At 42.5% G+C, this 15,569-nt stretch overlaps 1 protein-coding gene and 1 pseudogene across 1 annotated transcript in view; one reads left to right on the forward strand and one right to left on the reverse strand.

Annotated features, from left to right (window-relative positions):
- Positions 1–15,569, reverse strand: part of MAST4 (microtubule associated serine/threonine kinase family member 4) — a 403,649-nt gene that overhangs the window by 279,207 nt on the left and 108,873 nt on the right. Inside the window, exon 3 of the mRNA XM_074995485.1 lies at positions 10,068–10,189. Within this exon, the coding sequence (XP_074851586.1) occupies positions 10,068–10,189 (122 nt within the window). The remainder of the gene's footprint in view (positions 1–10,067; positions 10,190–15,569) is intronic.
- LOC142013351 (ataxin-2-like protein pseudogene) lies at positions 12,098–13,638 on the forward strand (annotated as a pseudogene).

The following is a 15,569-nucleotide window of genomic DNA, read 5'->3' on the forward strand; positions in this document are numbered from 1 at the left end:
AGAGTGAGCTCCTGTCCAAAAGACTTGTAAAAAAGAAACAAAAAAAAAGAAATCTTATGGCTGTACAGAAAGAAATGTTATTCACCTCCTTTCAAACAGTATCACCATTAGTGGTTTGGAATCTCATGATTTATTTCTTTTTCTCATGGCAACAAGCTTTCACGAATTTTGGATAGATGTTAACATCTAAAATTACGTGTCCCTGTTCAGCCAAGTGTAGATTATTCCCAAATGTTTCTACCCATTATAAAAAAAGACTTCAAAGGTGGTTTGAAGTTTAATTGACTGTACGCTGCCCACACCCTGGAATTGCAACTATGCAGGGAAAACAAAAGGTTAAATCTATTCATGAGAGAATAGAAGTTAATTTACCACTCATTGCTGTATCTTTCACTCAAGTGGCACCAGGTCAATCAGATCACTAATACGTGTTTTTCTTCTCTTTCATCTCCAATTGTTCCACAATCGGATGAGAGAATTCTTATGAATTATTTGGCCTTCAAGTAAACGTTACAGGACAGCCAAGTCTGTACTCAAAATAAGATTTAATCAAATAAGAATGGGAAATCTAACTATATAAGAATATGTACATCAGGATGGGGTGTAGTGATGAAGGGAGAGGTGAAAATTGTCTAAAGTTGAATAGCAGCAGAGTTGGATACTTTAAAACCATCAGGCCACCATAAAAGCATAAAGACCTGATGAGCTATATAATGACTATGCTTCTCTCATAATGTCCAAAGATAGCTTATGAACATCCAAGTGGAAAGCCTGAGCAAAAATGATGAGACAATGTTTGTGATATCCTCTCTCTTTCTTCAGAGGGGAAAGAGATGATGATGTTCCTGTCATCCCCCTCCATGCTTTAAAACATTGGCTTATGAATACGTATACCTCCAACACTCACTTTAGGCAAAATGTATCATGTGAGATTTTTAAAGTTGCAATGCTCTGAATGGGTATATTTTTGTTCACATATCATTCTTGTATGTGACCTTAGACAAAGTGCAAACTTGGTTTCAGGTGAAAGCCATTAGCGGTACTCAGGAAAACTTAATGGCCCAGTGCTTCACACGATATGTAAACGGATTTGTCTTTCCTGTTTACCCAAACTGTGGCTGGTCCTAAAAACATGTGACCATGCCACCCGATGCTGGAATCCATCTGGAATCTGGTATTTGAGGGGGAGGGGGAATAGGAAGTGTAAAAAAATGGATTCCCACACTGGGGAAGGTCAATTTAAGGAATGGAAATCAACCAACCAGTCTTTTGTATTCAGCTGAATTTTGAAATTACTCCCCCCCGCTTTAAGACGACACTCATGAAGAAACCTGAAAAACACAGAACTCTCAAAAGCCCTAGACTCAGGCCAAAAAAAAAAGGATCATGACAGAGTTGAAGGATTTTACCTGGAATATGCACCCAGGTGAGGGTAACCTTGGAAACAATTTCTTAGTGTATTATGATTAGCTGGCTTATTTATTTATTTTAGCTTAGTAACTTGCTTTGATCTGTGTTTTCACTTGCATTCACTTAAATCCTACTTTTATACTTAATAAAAACACTTATTATCAACCCCAGTGTTATGGGGGAGGGAGAGGGAAAGCAACCAACACTCACCTCTCCCCTATTCTGATAAGGAAAGCTCATAAGATAGTCACCCTCTTTATGTAAAACCCTTCTAAAGAGTAAGATTTATTTGGGGTTTTAGTCTCTTTTTGGGGGTGCCCATGCTTGAGCCCTCCCAGAGAAGAGCTGGTTCTGCATCTGTGTTCTTCTGTTGGGAGTGGGGGACAGCTATTGCCCCAACTCGGTGGATTGTCTGAAGGAGAAGAACAGAGTCGAGCTCAGCAGTCTCTCTCTTGGTGGTCACTCAATCAGTAGGATCTCCTTCATGTCACCCTCCTAACTGTGAGTTTGTTGATGGCTGACCAGCCCAATTCTGAAGCCACTGGTCACATCACAGAAGGAGCAGAGGCTGGTAGCTGTTGGAGGGGCACAGGGCAGTTTTTGCTGCCTCTCCTCATCTGCACTGTAGCAGGACCTGCCAACCCCTCATGGATTACAGCTCTCCTCAGGAATGGTCCTCGGCAAGGTTCTCTCAAGTGTAGACACCAATGCTGCACTTTTTCCATGTGTGCCTTCCCTATATTGCTTTCTCTGGCCTTAAGTGCTCCTCCATCCTTCCTCCAAGTTGGAAAACAATCTGTTTTGGAAGGTGCAAATCAGACATCTGAATCACGTGACCAGTCTAACAAAGATATAACTCACCAACAACTTGCTCTCCACTCAGAGATTTTTACCCAGCCAAAGAAAGCTGTTGGATTGGTGTGACGCAATGGGTTCTTGAAACCTCCTTGCTGTTAATTACCTTATTCTTTTCCAGGTGTTAGCAAACTTTTTTTTTTTCTCCATTGTCTTTCCGCACAAGACCAAAGAAGAGATATTCAGATTCAAACTACAGCAAGAGTCCAAGTCCAGCCCACGGTTCAAATTCAGTGGCACTTAAATCTAGCTAATCATTCTTGGAAGATTTTGAACCAAACAGCAAAAATCTAAGTTTAGCTATTCAGAAGATATTTACCTTATTTCATGCAGCCTCTCAAGGAGTGCTTTTATGGATTATTTTATCTGTACTTAAAGTGGAAAAGAGATCCCTGTTTGCTGTAGATCCAATCAAGAACCTAAGCCACAGAAGCATGCTCATGGACCGATCCAGAAAGAAATACTAGATTTGAAGTAATCTTGATCTAGGATACTGATTTTCATTTATTTTTTATTTTAAGGTTTGCTCTCTTTTTCAGTAAAAAGAAAAATGGAGGATATTTTATTGCAAGCATAATTTTTAGTTAGAAATTAGTACCATAATAAAGTTAGTTTACGGAATCTCCACTAAACATTATTCAATACTTATAAATACTATTGTGAAAATAGATACATCATATTGTTCTAAGTTATGCGTTCTAAAACTATACTGCTTAAAAATCTATTTGAATGAAAAAGTACAAAATGGATGATTTTATAGGCATTCCTTTTGAAGTGCATGTTTTACATATACACGTTTGATACCGTTATTCACACATCTATTCAATTAGTATTTCCAATGAAATGCCTTTTAGTTGCTTGTAATCATGCGCTTCTAAGCCATAATTTGCCACTTCTCCGGCAACAAATGGATAACTTACATCTGGGAATAAAATGCACAAAGGGGTGTTGGTGTGCTGTTTCAAAACATGCAATTACTGGTAGTTACATTCTAATCAGCATAATTAGTTTTGAAACAGCTCTCACAATAACTGTCAACATTTGTGTCAGTTTAGCAGCAGTTGATGGCACATTTAACAAAGACTTGCTTATTCATTTTCATTATTCCACACAAAAGAGCAAGTAGTAAGGCCTCTTCACTGGTATTGAGCATTAGCTTAGCAGTAAGGATTGCTGTTTCCTTTTACCAATCGATCCTTCACAAACCACTGGTACACAGAGTTATCACCCTCTAACTTTCATGGGTAGACTCTCACAGATTAATTTGCCCGCGTTATGGGAAATTGCAATAAAAAGTGGTGTAGATGAGTAGATTTAACACCCTAGCTGTTTTGGAGATTTTGAAAAGTTTATCTTTACTATATTTTAGAAAGAGTGGAGACCTGAAGAGAGGCTAATGCTCCTGTGGTTTCCCCACTCCCTCACCACTTGTGAAACAAACCTATTCACACCATGATTCAACACAACTGCAAGCTCTCTTACTGGAACACATACTGGCTACTGACAATGGTCTATTTTAGCTCTGTTTTAAGCTTCAGAAAGCTAAACAAGACACTGTTCAGAATTGCCCCAAAGGCTTCAAAATACTCTCCTCAGAGTGGGGCAGGGGGAAAGAATCAGCAAAAGTCTTTTATGTACTACTCCAACATGAAAAGTTTGCTGCCAGAGAAACTGGTTCATCTTTTCACGTCCCGGGAAAATTAGGAGGAACAAAGTAATATTCTTCTCTGGCCTTTATTACATTACATTTTTATACTGCCTTGTAAACAGCCCAAAAACGACTGAGAAAGCAAATGTATGTTCTGCACTGCTCACAAGAACAGAAGCTTTTGGAATTTGTAGAAAATTAACTTATGCAAAAATAGATTATTCTTAACAGGAATGTTGATCCTAAAATACATAAGTTTAACTCCCCTTCAGTTTATGATGCTGAAAGGGATAAATTTCTTGATGAATACTTCCTAAGAGTACCACAAAGGCCCACGGTCCACAGAACCTTTAAGGATCTGGTCAACAAGTACAATGTATTTCACAACAGAAAGCAGTAATATTGGTACATCAAGGGTTCAAAGAATACCAACAATTCCAATTCAGAAGAACCTAGATGCAGGTGTATTTAAAGACAAAATCATTTACTGTGGTCAGTCTTGCTGGTTTTGGACCAAAAATATGCAGTGAAAGATATAGTGAATCCCATGAAGAGGCTGGTGGACTTAGGCACACATTTACATGGATATTCATGAAAGAGGACAGAACAAGATGCTTGCTACTTTAAGGTGGGGAGAAGTTCTCCCCAGACTTGAGATGGACAATGCCAATACAAGAGGCTCATGCGCCAGAGTTCTTAAGACATGGCTTTCCAAGTTAAATAAGTAAGATTTAGTTTGTTTCCCTGAAAAACACAAGGCTAGTATGGTATTTGTATTAATAATCTTAATGCACTTTGAGTAAGTTCAAAACATAATATTGTATCATGTAGGATAAATATTGTTACAGATTTTTTCCAGGAATTAGCATCTTAGATCAAAAGATGCTTATTTGGATGCTTATTTGGATGGTTTGAAGCAAATACCTATTGCTTATGTAACTCCCCTTCTTTCATCTCAGACACACCTGTGTGCCCCAACACCTCATGTTTTTGAAATTAAAGGAGATCCTAAATATCCAAGCAGTGATGTTTGTATCAACCTGTCTGGTGCAGTCCCTTTACGCCTAAAGAAATGTAAAATTGTCAGTGCCTCCACTAGACTTGCTCCTGTACATACCGTGGCTTGTCTTTGGAACCTCCAGGAACAAACCTATTCTAATTATAATAATCTATGAGGACATAGGTCTACCTCAAACAAACAAATTATTGCTACTATACATCCAATATACTTCACACTAACACAACTTTACTTAAAGTAAGGAAATGAGGTATAAGAGGCTAAGATTAAATGCCACTACTAATTTGAATCCAGAGGGGGCTAATGAATGCAAATCAGTTAAATAAAGGATTCAGAAATAAATGCGACTTATGTAACTGGCATTTACACTGCCACTATTTACCCCACTCAGCAGCGTGTACTCCTCTGGATTCCAACATCCTAGGGCGTGCTTGAAGATCTGCAGCTGGATTCTGTGCCTCAGTCCAGCCACAGCAAAAGTTCCTCTGAAGACTGGAGTTGGCCCCACAAAGTGTGCACTGTCCTGGGTCCCAGTTTGATGGGAAGATCACTCTGCCTCTCCTCAGAGTCAGTGCCTCTTCCCTTGAAAGCTCTTTCCCAAACTAGGGTAGAGGTTTCTCAGAGTTTCTTCACTGCAGGCCCCTTTCAGATGGTTCTAGATACAGCAACAGTCTCTCCCCTGGTTCCAGTGAAGCCTATCTGAAAGCTCCCTGCTTGATCTAAGACCCAGCAAGTTAGCAGCAGTTCCTACTATGGACAGAGTGCCACATCAATGATCTCACTCCTCATTTCCCCTGCGCTCCCAGGAAGGGAGAAGTCTCTCTCTCTTTCCCCAAGTCATCAAGGGAGTTGTATAGTATCTAAGGGTAGACTACAGCCCATACAATCTTCCTGAGTGGGACACTCCCAATAACATTGAGAGACTGCTCCAGGAAAGGGAGCCTACACTTAACATTTTTCATCTTAATATGGAAGAAAAATGAAGAGGTAAGGGAAACCAGCATGTTCGCAAAGACAGACAATGACCAAAAAAATGCTCTATGTGAACACACTGTCCTGTAACTCCTCAGACCCCAATCTTAGTTTTCCATTTTTGCTGAACAAGTTTAGTTTCATTTTCTAATTACTTAATATTTCTAGGTCTAAATCCAGAACCATTCTAGACTCACAAGTTTCCCCTCAGACTCCAAGTGCCCTCCCAAACACCAAAGAGACTTTCACTCTGGGCTACCTAACTGTCCTCCATTCAGGAGGAAAGAGAACAGCAGTTGAGTCACCCTGAGATTCAGCACACTGCTGTCTGCTGAGCTACCATACACTACCTGTGTCCTCTAAAAAGGATGCCTCATCATATCCACCTTTTAGCTCTGCCAGGTGCACGGCTGTTTTGTCATCATTTTTATTATGTTGTCAAAATGCTCAACATAACCAGAGTAAACTGGATGTTTCAGGATACATCTGAGATGGTAAATTACTCTCTCAATTCAGAATAGTAGCAGCTTCAAACTCATAATATTCACAGCTCTTACAGAACTCATTCACTTCTCAAAGGGCTACATATTCCTTCAAACAGGATGACTTGCCCTGGCAAAGAAAATGACATACTAATTATAAAAAACTAATAAACTTCATTCCCAGAAAGCTCTATTCATAATATTAAACAGAATTCATAAATTGCACAAAGACCTCCCCCTCCTAAACTGTCTCTCAGTTCATTTTGACAACTGGCAGGAGCTCGTCTTAGAGAAGTTCCGTGCTTGTGACCGCATTACATTAGCCTTGCTAGATGGCAGCTCTCAATGCCTAGCAAATAAATACATTAGGAAACAGTAGCTAAATGGAAAATAATCCCTGCCCATTCCTGCCATCTGGATCTGCCACACATAACACATCCTGTTTATGCAGAAGAAGAGATTATAACCAAGGCTGTAGTCAGACAGCACATATTTTAAAAATGGGGGGGGGGGGGGTGCCAAAAGGGGACAACGGAAGGAAGAAAGTCTGTAGCTATAAAAAAAAGAATGTGCAGTAAAAGCCAACCGGTGATGAAGTCAATGGTGATACATACTCCAAAGGAAGTATGATTGAACTTCCCATGGAGTTGTATTTCCTTAGAATATTGCAGTGCTTCATGATCATTTAAACATAGCAATGGCAATGTGTTAGAAATTATTTCTACCCTGTGATTGCATTGGTTTAAGTATTGCATTAAAAGCAAAATACTGCTAACACATCGTAAGTCAAACCGTGAAATTAGAAGTGTGTCAAAAATTCAAAAAGGAAACTTCAACCCATGTTTTACTTTGATGCACAAATGTGACCAAGTCAACATTGTTCTTCTAGCTGTAATTTCTGCACATATTATATGTTATCTGAAACAGTTCAACTCTAACACCACATTAAAAAATCCCACTCAATTCCTAGGTGTTTAAAAATTAAAGAAGAAAATCTAGAAGTATCTTAAAAGCTGATTATCTGACTCATGTTTGGTTGCAGAGCTTAGAACCTCTAATAGATTCTGTGCACAAGCAGTCGCTAACTCCCAGTACATATCCTTGAACTGAAGAGCACGCACCAATTAGCAATGCACACATGACTGAACATTTTCCACCATGAGGAATCACTGGGCAGCTTTCAAATTTACCCTGCATGCAGTATTTTTCACTTTTGCCCCAAGTCAAAAGCTGTTAAAGAGATCTTTACTCATGAACATGAAAGTCTCATCATAAAGGAAAATGATTTGCATTTATAACTATGCTGGAAACTAGTGGTATATACTATTATACTCTAAATAACACATTATATGAGGCAGTGGGTGGTGAAGATAAGCCATGGAATCATTATCTTCACTCAAAAAGAAGAGTGGGTAGCTCCCCAGTCATAGCAATTTAACAGCTCCTGCCCAGTGGCATTAACCATACACAGTAGACACCCCTCTCCCCTGACTTACATGATTTCAACTTACACATTTCTTGCAATAATGTAAAGTCATAATCACGAATGGCAGGGAGCTGTGAACCAGGCAGCAGCGTGGGTCATGGCTCCCCTCTGCTTGTGGTAGCTAGGAAATGGACCCATGTGGCTGTGCTGGTCAGCTTCCTGGCTCCTGTGAGCAGTTGGGTGCCCCAAGCCAGGCACAGCAGCATGGGTCAGCTTCCCAGCTCTCGCAAGCGAAGGGGAGCCAGGAGCCAGGCTGCCACGTGGGTCCTGGCTCCCCGTCACTGGCTGGAACCTAGAAACTGATCAGCACAGCAGGGAAGGGAGCCAGGTGCAACCAGGACTGGGGGGATCCAAAGGCAGCAGAGCCCCTGCCCCACCCAGTCCCAATATACGCAAAATTTGACACGTGCACAGTTGCCCAGGAACGCAAACTATGCATAAGTCAGGCAGCTACCGCACCTCAGTTCTTCATGACACTGACAAGTGCTTCATGATTCTAGCTTCCTACTCTTAAATGATAGTAGAACAAATGTCTTTTTATTAACATGCTTAGAGGCAAATTTCTTTGGAATGAAGATCAATTTCTCAAGTAATAAACACTGATAAACACTGAACTCCCCTCTCTACCCACTTATGTGCCTGTAAACTGGTAGCTTCCATCTTGTTCCAGACAAACCACTGATTCGTAAGATGCCAAAAAGTCTCTACTTACTAGAGGTTGTTAACAAAATGTGGGATTCACAAGAACACCACAAAGTTCCAGTGGAATCCTTCACTCCAGATCATGCTGCTCCAGGGTCCTGTCCCAAGATGCATCTACCCTAAACCGTAGCTTCCTCTGAGACAATTACTCCTTTTTTTTTTTTTTAAATTAAAGATGCAGTCTAATAAGCCACACGTTTGAAAGAGTAATGGATAATTAACTGTTAGCTCCCTGCTGTTTCCAATCATTCAAAAAAGGTCTGGCAGTAAGATTATCCTGCACCTGTTTACAGGCTACAATAATCTATTGCCCTTTTCCTAACCCACACACCCCTCACCACTCAGCAGCAGAGCTGAGTAAATGAATTTCTTGTTTCAATTCAACAAGAGTCAGGGAAGAAATCCAGTTTAATTTGAATCAAAACAAAAGTTTTCCAAATATTTTACCACACCAGAAAGACCTAAAAAATTTTCAAGCTGATGAAATATTTCAAGTCAACTTTTGTGGGGTAGACCTACTTCTTCAGATCTGAAGATATAACATTTCCAGCACAGACTGACAGTTATATAACAAAGAGCTCCAAAAATATTTTTGAAATAAAAATTGACAAGTTGTATACATAGAACTGAGGGGGTGGGTGTGAGGGGTGCAAGATACGAAGTGCCCTTCCTGAGATCATTACAAATAACAAAGGCAGGAAAAGCGAGGTAAAAAAATCTCTTCATGTTTATCTACAGTTTTGAATCAAATAGAGCACTCTCTTTTTAAAAGCCACATACTTCTCATGGAATCAGCTCTAAAAAAGAATAAATACGGTTGACCTTTTTGATGGAACTTTGCATACATACCACTTAATTATTTAAAAAAATTCTGACCATTTCCCAAACTGTAATATACACATGCACAAAACAGCATATTGCAGACTGAAATCCAATGCAGGAAAATGAGGAAGAATCAGTAGGAAAAAGACAGACTTCACTTTCACTGTTCCAGACCCTCCAGACAGCCTGGCCAGCTATCCCTCCCCAACCTTTACTTAAAACCACAATCAAACTGCATCCTCAGTTCCTGCATCATACACTGCTGGAGAACGTTCCTGAGTGCAGAATCCTGTAGAAAGCACAAACTTTAAAACTGATAGCACATGATGACAGGTGAAAAAATAAGGCACAAACAAAAATGTGAGAGGTAATCTGAATGATTAACAAGTATTTTTGTAGCCTTTTTCACGTGCAATGGCACTAATTATTGAGGGACGCAGATAAAACCAAGTAGTACAACTTTACAAATGCCAAAAAATTAAGCAGCATAGAAATTTAAGGCCCTCTGAGCTTGAGGGCAAGGCCAAATGCCTCTCTTCCCCACTCTGCTCCTCTACAATTGGTTCTGACACCAAACTACGGCTTACTGGCTTTTATGCAAACAAAATCTCAACCGTGAGATTGCACAGGTCTTTTTCATACAAAATACTCTGTTTTAAAAGTGTAACTCACCAAACTAGCAGTGAGCGAGGGAGCCGACTGCCCAAGCGCTTGGCTACGCATACGAACAAGATTGGAGGTTTCTGCAGGTTGCCAGGACTGCTGCGCAATGGCATTGGGAAGCAGGTACCTGCCTGTAAATGTAAAGAAAGATATATTATGCACTAAAGGTTACAGAAGAGGCAATCTAGTTATCGTTTACTATAAAGGGTAAAGCTCCTACCTAGAATTCTAGTTTCCCAGTCCTCCTAAACATTAGCTTCTTTAACTATAACCCTGGTAGGTGTTATCATAAGATGCCACAAAAGATGGCAAAGTTCCAAGATGACAAATGCACATTGCTAATCCTAAAATCTACTTCTGTGCTTTAGAAAAGCTAAGTGCAAGGTTGTGAGTCTAGATTTTTATATCAACAGATCAAGATAGTATTAGACAAAATATTAGAAAGTGGCTAAGTCTTTATATCTTTCATTGCTGTTTTTACTCTCTTCCAAAATATAGCCTCACTATAATGAGAACACAAACCACAAAGTGCGGTACGAATGAAATAACTTGCCAGTGGCCCCCAAATCACATAAAACCTGCAGAATGAAATGCAGACTACAATTGGGAAGTGATCTTGTGAGAACAGAAATCCTTGGAGTCCCATCAAAGTCAACACATCATAGATCTTGTCCTGGTCACAAATGAGACCAACAAAGTCTGTTTATCTCCAACTTGGTTCATATTGAGATTGGCATTAAAACAGCTTTTTTTCCCCTCCTTTTCTTTTCTTAAAAGCTTTTCACATCCACTGTCAGTTTAAACCACAGATTCCCAGCCTATGAGTCGAGACCCAGACATGGGTCACGATTAGGTCTGATAAGGGTTGCTGGCTGGGCAGCTCCAAGCTGCATGTGTCTCTTAAAAGGAGCCATTCATGGTTCTGCCGCTGCTCACTCCTCCAGCTCCCAGTCCCTGCGCTGCCTTGCTGTGCTGAAATGAAACTCAGTTTAACGGCTGGCAGGTGGGGGAAGGGAATAGGAGGGCTAGGGGGAGCCACGCAGAGGTGGTGGTGGCAGCAGCTCAGCAAAGCAGCAGCAGCAGCGTGCAAAACTTGTGTGAGGTAGGTGGGGAGTGGAGGGGGGTTAAGCCTGAGGATGGGGGGCAGAAGGAATTTAAACTGGGGGCAGGAGGGAGGCTGAGAGCCAGCCAGGACTCCACACCAAGCTAGCTCCCTGATGGAGGGCTGCAGGGTCCCCCCCAAGTCCCACCAGCCAGGAACCCCACAGCTGGTGTTGCTGGCCAGGGCTTCATGCCCCACCTGGCTCCCAGCTACAGCTGCCAGGGTCCCCATTTTTTGGAAATCTTATGCCGGACAGGCAGCCCTGGCTGGGGATCCTGTGGGTGGGACTGCCTGTCCCACATAAATTTTCCAAAAAATCTGGCAACCTCAGCTCAGAAGTGTTTAAAACTGGCTGTGAGGGGGTGGAGCTGACAGGGATTTGAGGTGGGGAGTGGTGTTTTTTCCCTTGGGGAGAAACTTCTCCCCTCCAACCCCTGGTTTTGAATTGTCTTGGGTCACGAAGTCTGCCTGAATTGTCAAAATGGGTCCCCTTCTCAAAAAGGTTGGAAATGGCTGATTCCACAAATGAGAAGGTACAGCACATTCTCAATGTCATGAAATATCAATAGTGCCTCAGATCAGCAGTTTAGTTACAAGCTGCAGTTTTTTCTGTTCTCAAAACCTAGCAAACCAGGTGGCTGGGGTTTTGGTGTTTTCCTGCCTACAGACTCAGTCAAGCAAGTGCATTTGGCATAATGGGGTAATCTGATTCTGATTACATGATTAGATAAAGTAACAGAATTAGAAGCGATCTCAAGTGTTTTGTCTACCCTTTACAATTATCTACACTTCACTCACTGTAAACTCTCTCGAACTACTTAAATATCTCAGGGCCCTCTTTGCCCGTTGAAGAAACAGCAGCTAGAGAAAACACCACCCACTACTGTGGAGGAGAAAGAGGTTCCCACATCTGTGGCTAAAGATCCTGGCAGAAGTGATGGGGCCATGTAAGCTGAACAAGGCAGCCAGCAAAGGGTTTCAGAGTGAGCAGAAGCAGACCCAGTTGGAGGAGCTGTGCAAGTTTGGGGCCCAGTTCAAGCTCCAGCCGAGCAGTTCATCAGAGGCTAGCCTGGAATCCTTCAGTGCCAGGCCCAAGGAGCCTCTGGAGGGCAAGGACAAGGCCCTGAAGCCAGGCATCTGTGAGGGGTCTGAGGAGACGCCCACTATGAGCACAGTGCCAAAGCCCAGTGGGACCAGCCTGAAGCTCCTGCCAGAGTGGCTTTGTGAGGGAACTCAGCACCAGATGGCCAGTCCCTCAGGCAGCGGTGAGCCGGAGGATAAAGAGGAGGGGCCTGCATCCAAGCAGGTGAAGAAATCAACTCTGAATCCCAACACCAAGGAATTCAACCCCTCAAAAAAGCTGCGCTCTGAGAGCAAGTCAATGAGCACCCCTACGTCACCAGGCCTTCGTGCCCATTCCACTCCCTCCATCCCAGTGATCACGGCTGGCCAGACTGGCACATACAGCCTGCAGTACATCTCCTACATGCCTCAGATCCACGAGCCCTGCAGTCCAGGCACCTCAGATGTACCTTTATCCTGTCTCCAGCTCTGTGCCAGGCCAGCAGGGCAAGTACCAAGGAGCCAAAGGTTCCCTCCCAGCCGAGCACTCCGACCAGCATCAGCCAACATCTGCTCCCCGCATTATGCAGGCAGCAGCAGCATCTGGGCCCCCTCTAGTAGCAACTGCCCCCACTCCTCCTACATTTCCTATAACCCCCAGCAGTTCACAGGGCAGCCCACCATGATGCAGCCCATGGCTCACTACCTTTCTCAGCCCGCGTTCGCCCCAATGCTGCAAAGCAACCCCTGCATGATGCCGTCTGGTAGTCACCCCCCAGCCATCGTGTCAACATCCACGCCCCGGTTTCCCTCTTCGGAGCAGCCCACACCCCGGGTGCTCTGTACTACAGTTCACCAGTCCTACCCCCACCATGCAACACAGCTGCACTCTCACCAGCCCCAGCCAGCCACCACTCCAACAGGGAACCAACAGCAGACTCAGCATGCTGCCCCTAGTCCTGTACAGCACCAGGCTGGCCAGCCATCTCACCTAGCCAGTGCCCAGCAGCAGCAGAACCTGTACCATGCAGCCACGCTGACAGCCACACCACTCTCCATCACACCGGGGCCCAGCGCCCAGCCCCCCCCAGAGCAGCTTCCCGCAGCAGGGTGTCCACGCCATCCATGCCCACCAGCAGCTGCACCAGCATGGCCCATGTCACTCAGGTCCATGTCCACACTAGAACAACAGCAGCACCGCCCCCCCCCCCCCCCATCCAGGAGCACCTCACCCTCCCCAGGTCATGCTGCTCCACCCCCGCCCCCCAAGACCCATGGGCGGGTCCCGCCAAGGTAGTGTGCCACAGAGCAGGGTGCCCACTCTCAGCCTCCACACCAACTCCAGATACCTATATAGGACACCAAGTTCAGTCTCGCCCATCCCAGCAGCTCCCATTCCACCCCCCTGGAAACTGAAGCCTTGATTCCTGACTGTGAACTTAATTCCCTGTGCCGGCCCCTTCCTGGGAACCAAACGCTCCTTCTGCCCTTTGTGCGTGAACCTGCCTGGCAGCCGGACCCTGAGGTGGAATCCCCAGCCTGCCCCTTGTAGTGCCACGGTGGGGGATGGGGCTTTTCCAAGCACCTTTTGCATTTATTTGTGGAGCGCACAGCGGCAAGTGCAACCTGCCCCTGGCTCCTGGAGCCGCAAAGGTTTTATTTTCTATTATTTATAACTCCAATTGGGCTGTTAAACAGAGTGTTGGGCTCGCCTCCCCTAGTAACTCAAACACAGGAGCAGACCAGATTGATCAACACAGACTTTTTATTACATAAAAAAACCTGCTCTATCTATTGCCTTTGTTTCCTACCCCCACCCCACTAATAAGAATTTTGATCTATCAAGAGACTGTACCAAGATAATCAATATTTTGGGTGGAGTAGCCTCACTGCAAGTACAAACCATTCATTTTTTCATTAGAGTTTCCGACATGATTAACCTCCCAAATTATTAAAAATAATATCTGAAAGCCTGTGGTGCAGCTAATGAAACTGTCAGCATGATTAAATCCACTGACACAAGTGTAGATGTGACGCTCAAGTGGAAAAAGTTTCCCTTCTTTTTTCCAGCTTAGAACCTTGAGGGCACAGCAGATTTCACGATCAACTAACAGGAAGGCAAGTGTATTACTTGCATAAAACCCAAGCAAGATCTTTTTAAAAGCCGCTATAAATTAAATCATGCAAAATTTGGAGCTAAGACAAGTTCATGCACCCAAGCAAAACATGTTTAACATATGCAGAAACTAAGGCACTATCCAATATCACCATTCACATACTGTTCACTTCTGAAACAATGTTAACTGTTGTCTAAGAAGGTATGCTACATAAACTGCACTTCCTGAGGACACAGCATCCCCAAGATATTTTAGATTAAATTCCCCAAAGATTGAGCTCAGTGCTCTGAAAACTAATTTATTTTGTCTCCTTTGCAAAGATGGGTGCTAACGTAAGATGACAATCTCGTCATTGTTTGATCTGCAGTCTAACGTTGAGAACTGCCTCCATTTATCAGAGTGGAGTGTTAATACTGAAGCCCTGTTATGATATCTGAGAACAGCCAGCCTCTGGAGAACATGACCAAACACATCAGGATAATGGTCTTAGAACATGAAGGTGGATTTGCTAAATAAAATTAAATAATTCAAATCTGTAATTTTATTGTATGCTAATTGGCAAGGGAGAAAGATTACCAACTTACTCCTCAGATGGCAAATGTTTTTCTGTCAGAAAACTTGACTATTTAAATCAATATGTGCCAAGAGACAATTTTGTTTTAATTTTTAAAATGAAGTATTGTAACCTTATCAGAATGGCACAATTCAATGTTTGTTTCAAAACTATGTTTTGATTTTATTTTATACTAAATACTAATGAACAGTTAGAATTACCAATTGCCTAACAAATACCAATTACCAATGGCTAATCAATTAACATTTAAGGTACTAATTACAATACCAAGCAACAATTACTAGATTAATGTTTGTATTCTGTTGGATTTTAGTAAATTTAATCATGTCAAATTTCAAACAAAAATGAAATTGACAAGCTTGAAAAAAACAAATTTCATTTTGAAAAAAAACTGACTTTCCTTCCAGTTCAATACAAACTTGCAAAATGCCAGAATTTACCAGAGGACAGAAATTTCTGGTTTCAACCAACTCTGCTTTTATAAGGATTGGAAAGTCAATTAAGTAAGCCTACAAAACATGAAGAAAAAGTCCCTGCCCTGACTCTTAGTAACAGCTCTAAAGAACTCTCCTTCCTGAACTAACTTCCCTGATTCTTGCACATGAATTTCAAACTTCTCTTCATTATGAAATCACCCCACACCTGTTTACCTCCCT

Source organism: Carettochelys insculpta, chromosome 5, assembly GCF_033958435.1.
Source record: "Carettochelys insculpta isolate YL-2023 chromosome 5, ASM3395843v1, whole genome shotgun sequence".
NCBI lineage: Eukaryota > Metazoa > Chordata > Testudines > Carettochelyidae > Carettochelys > Carettochelys insculpta.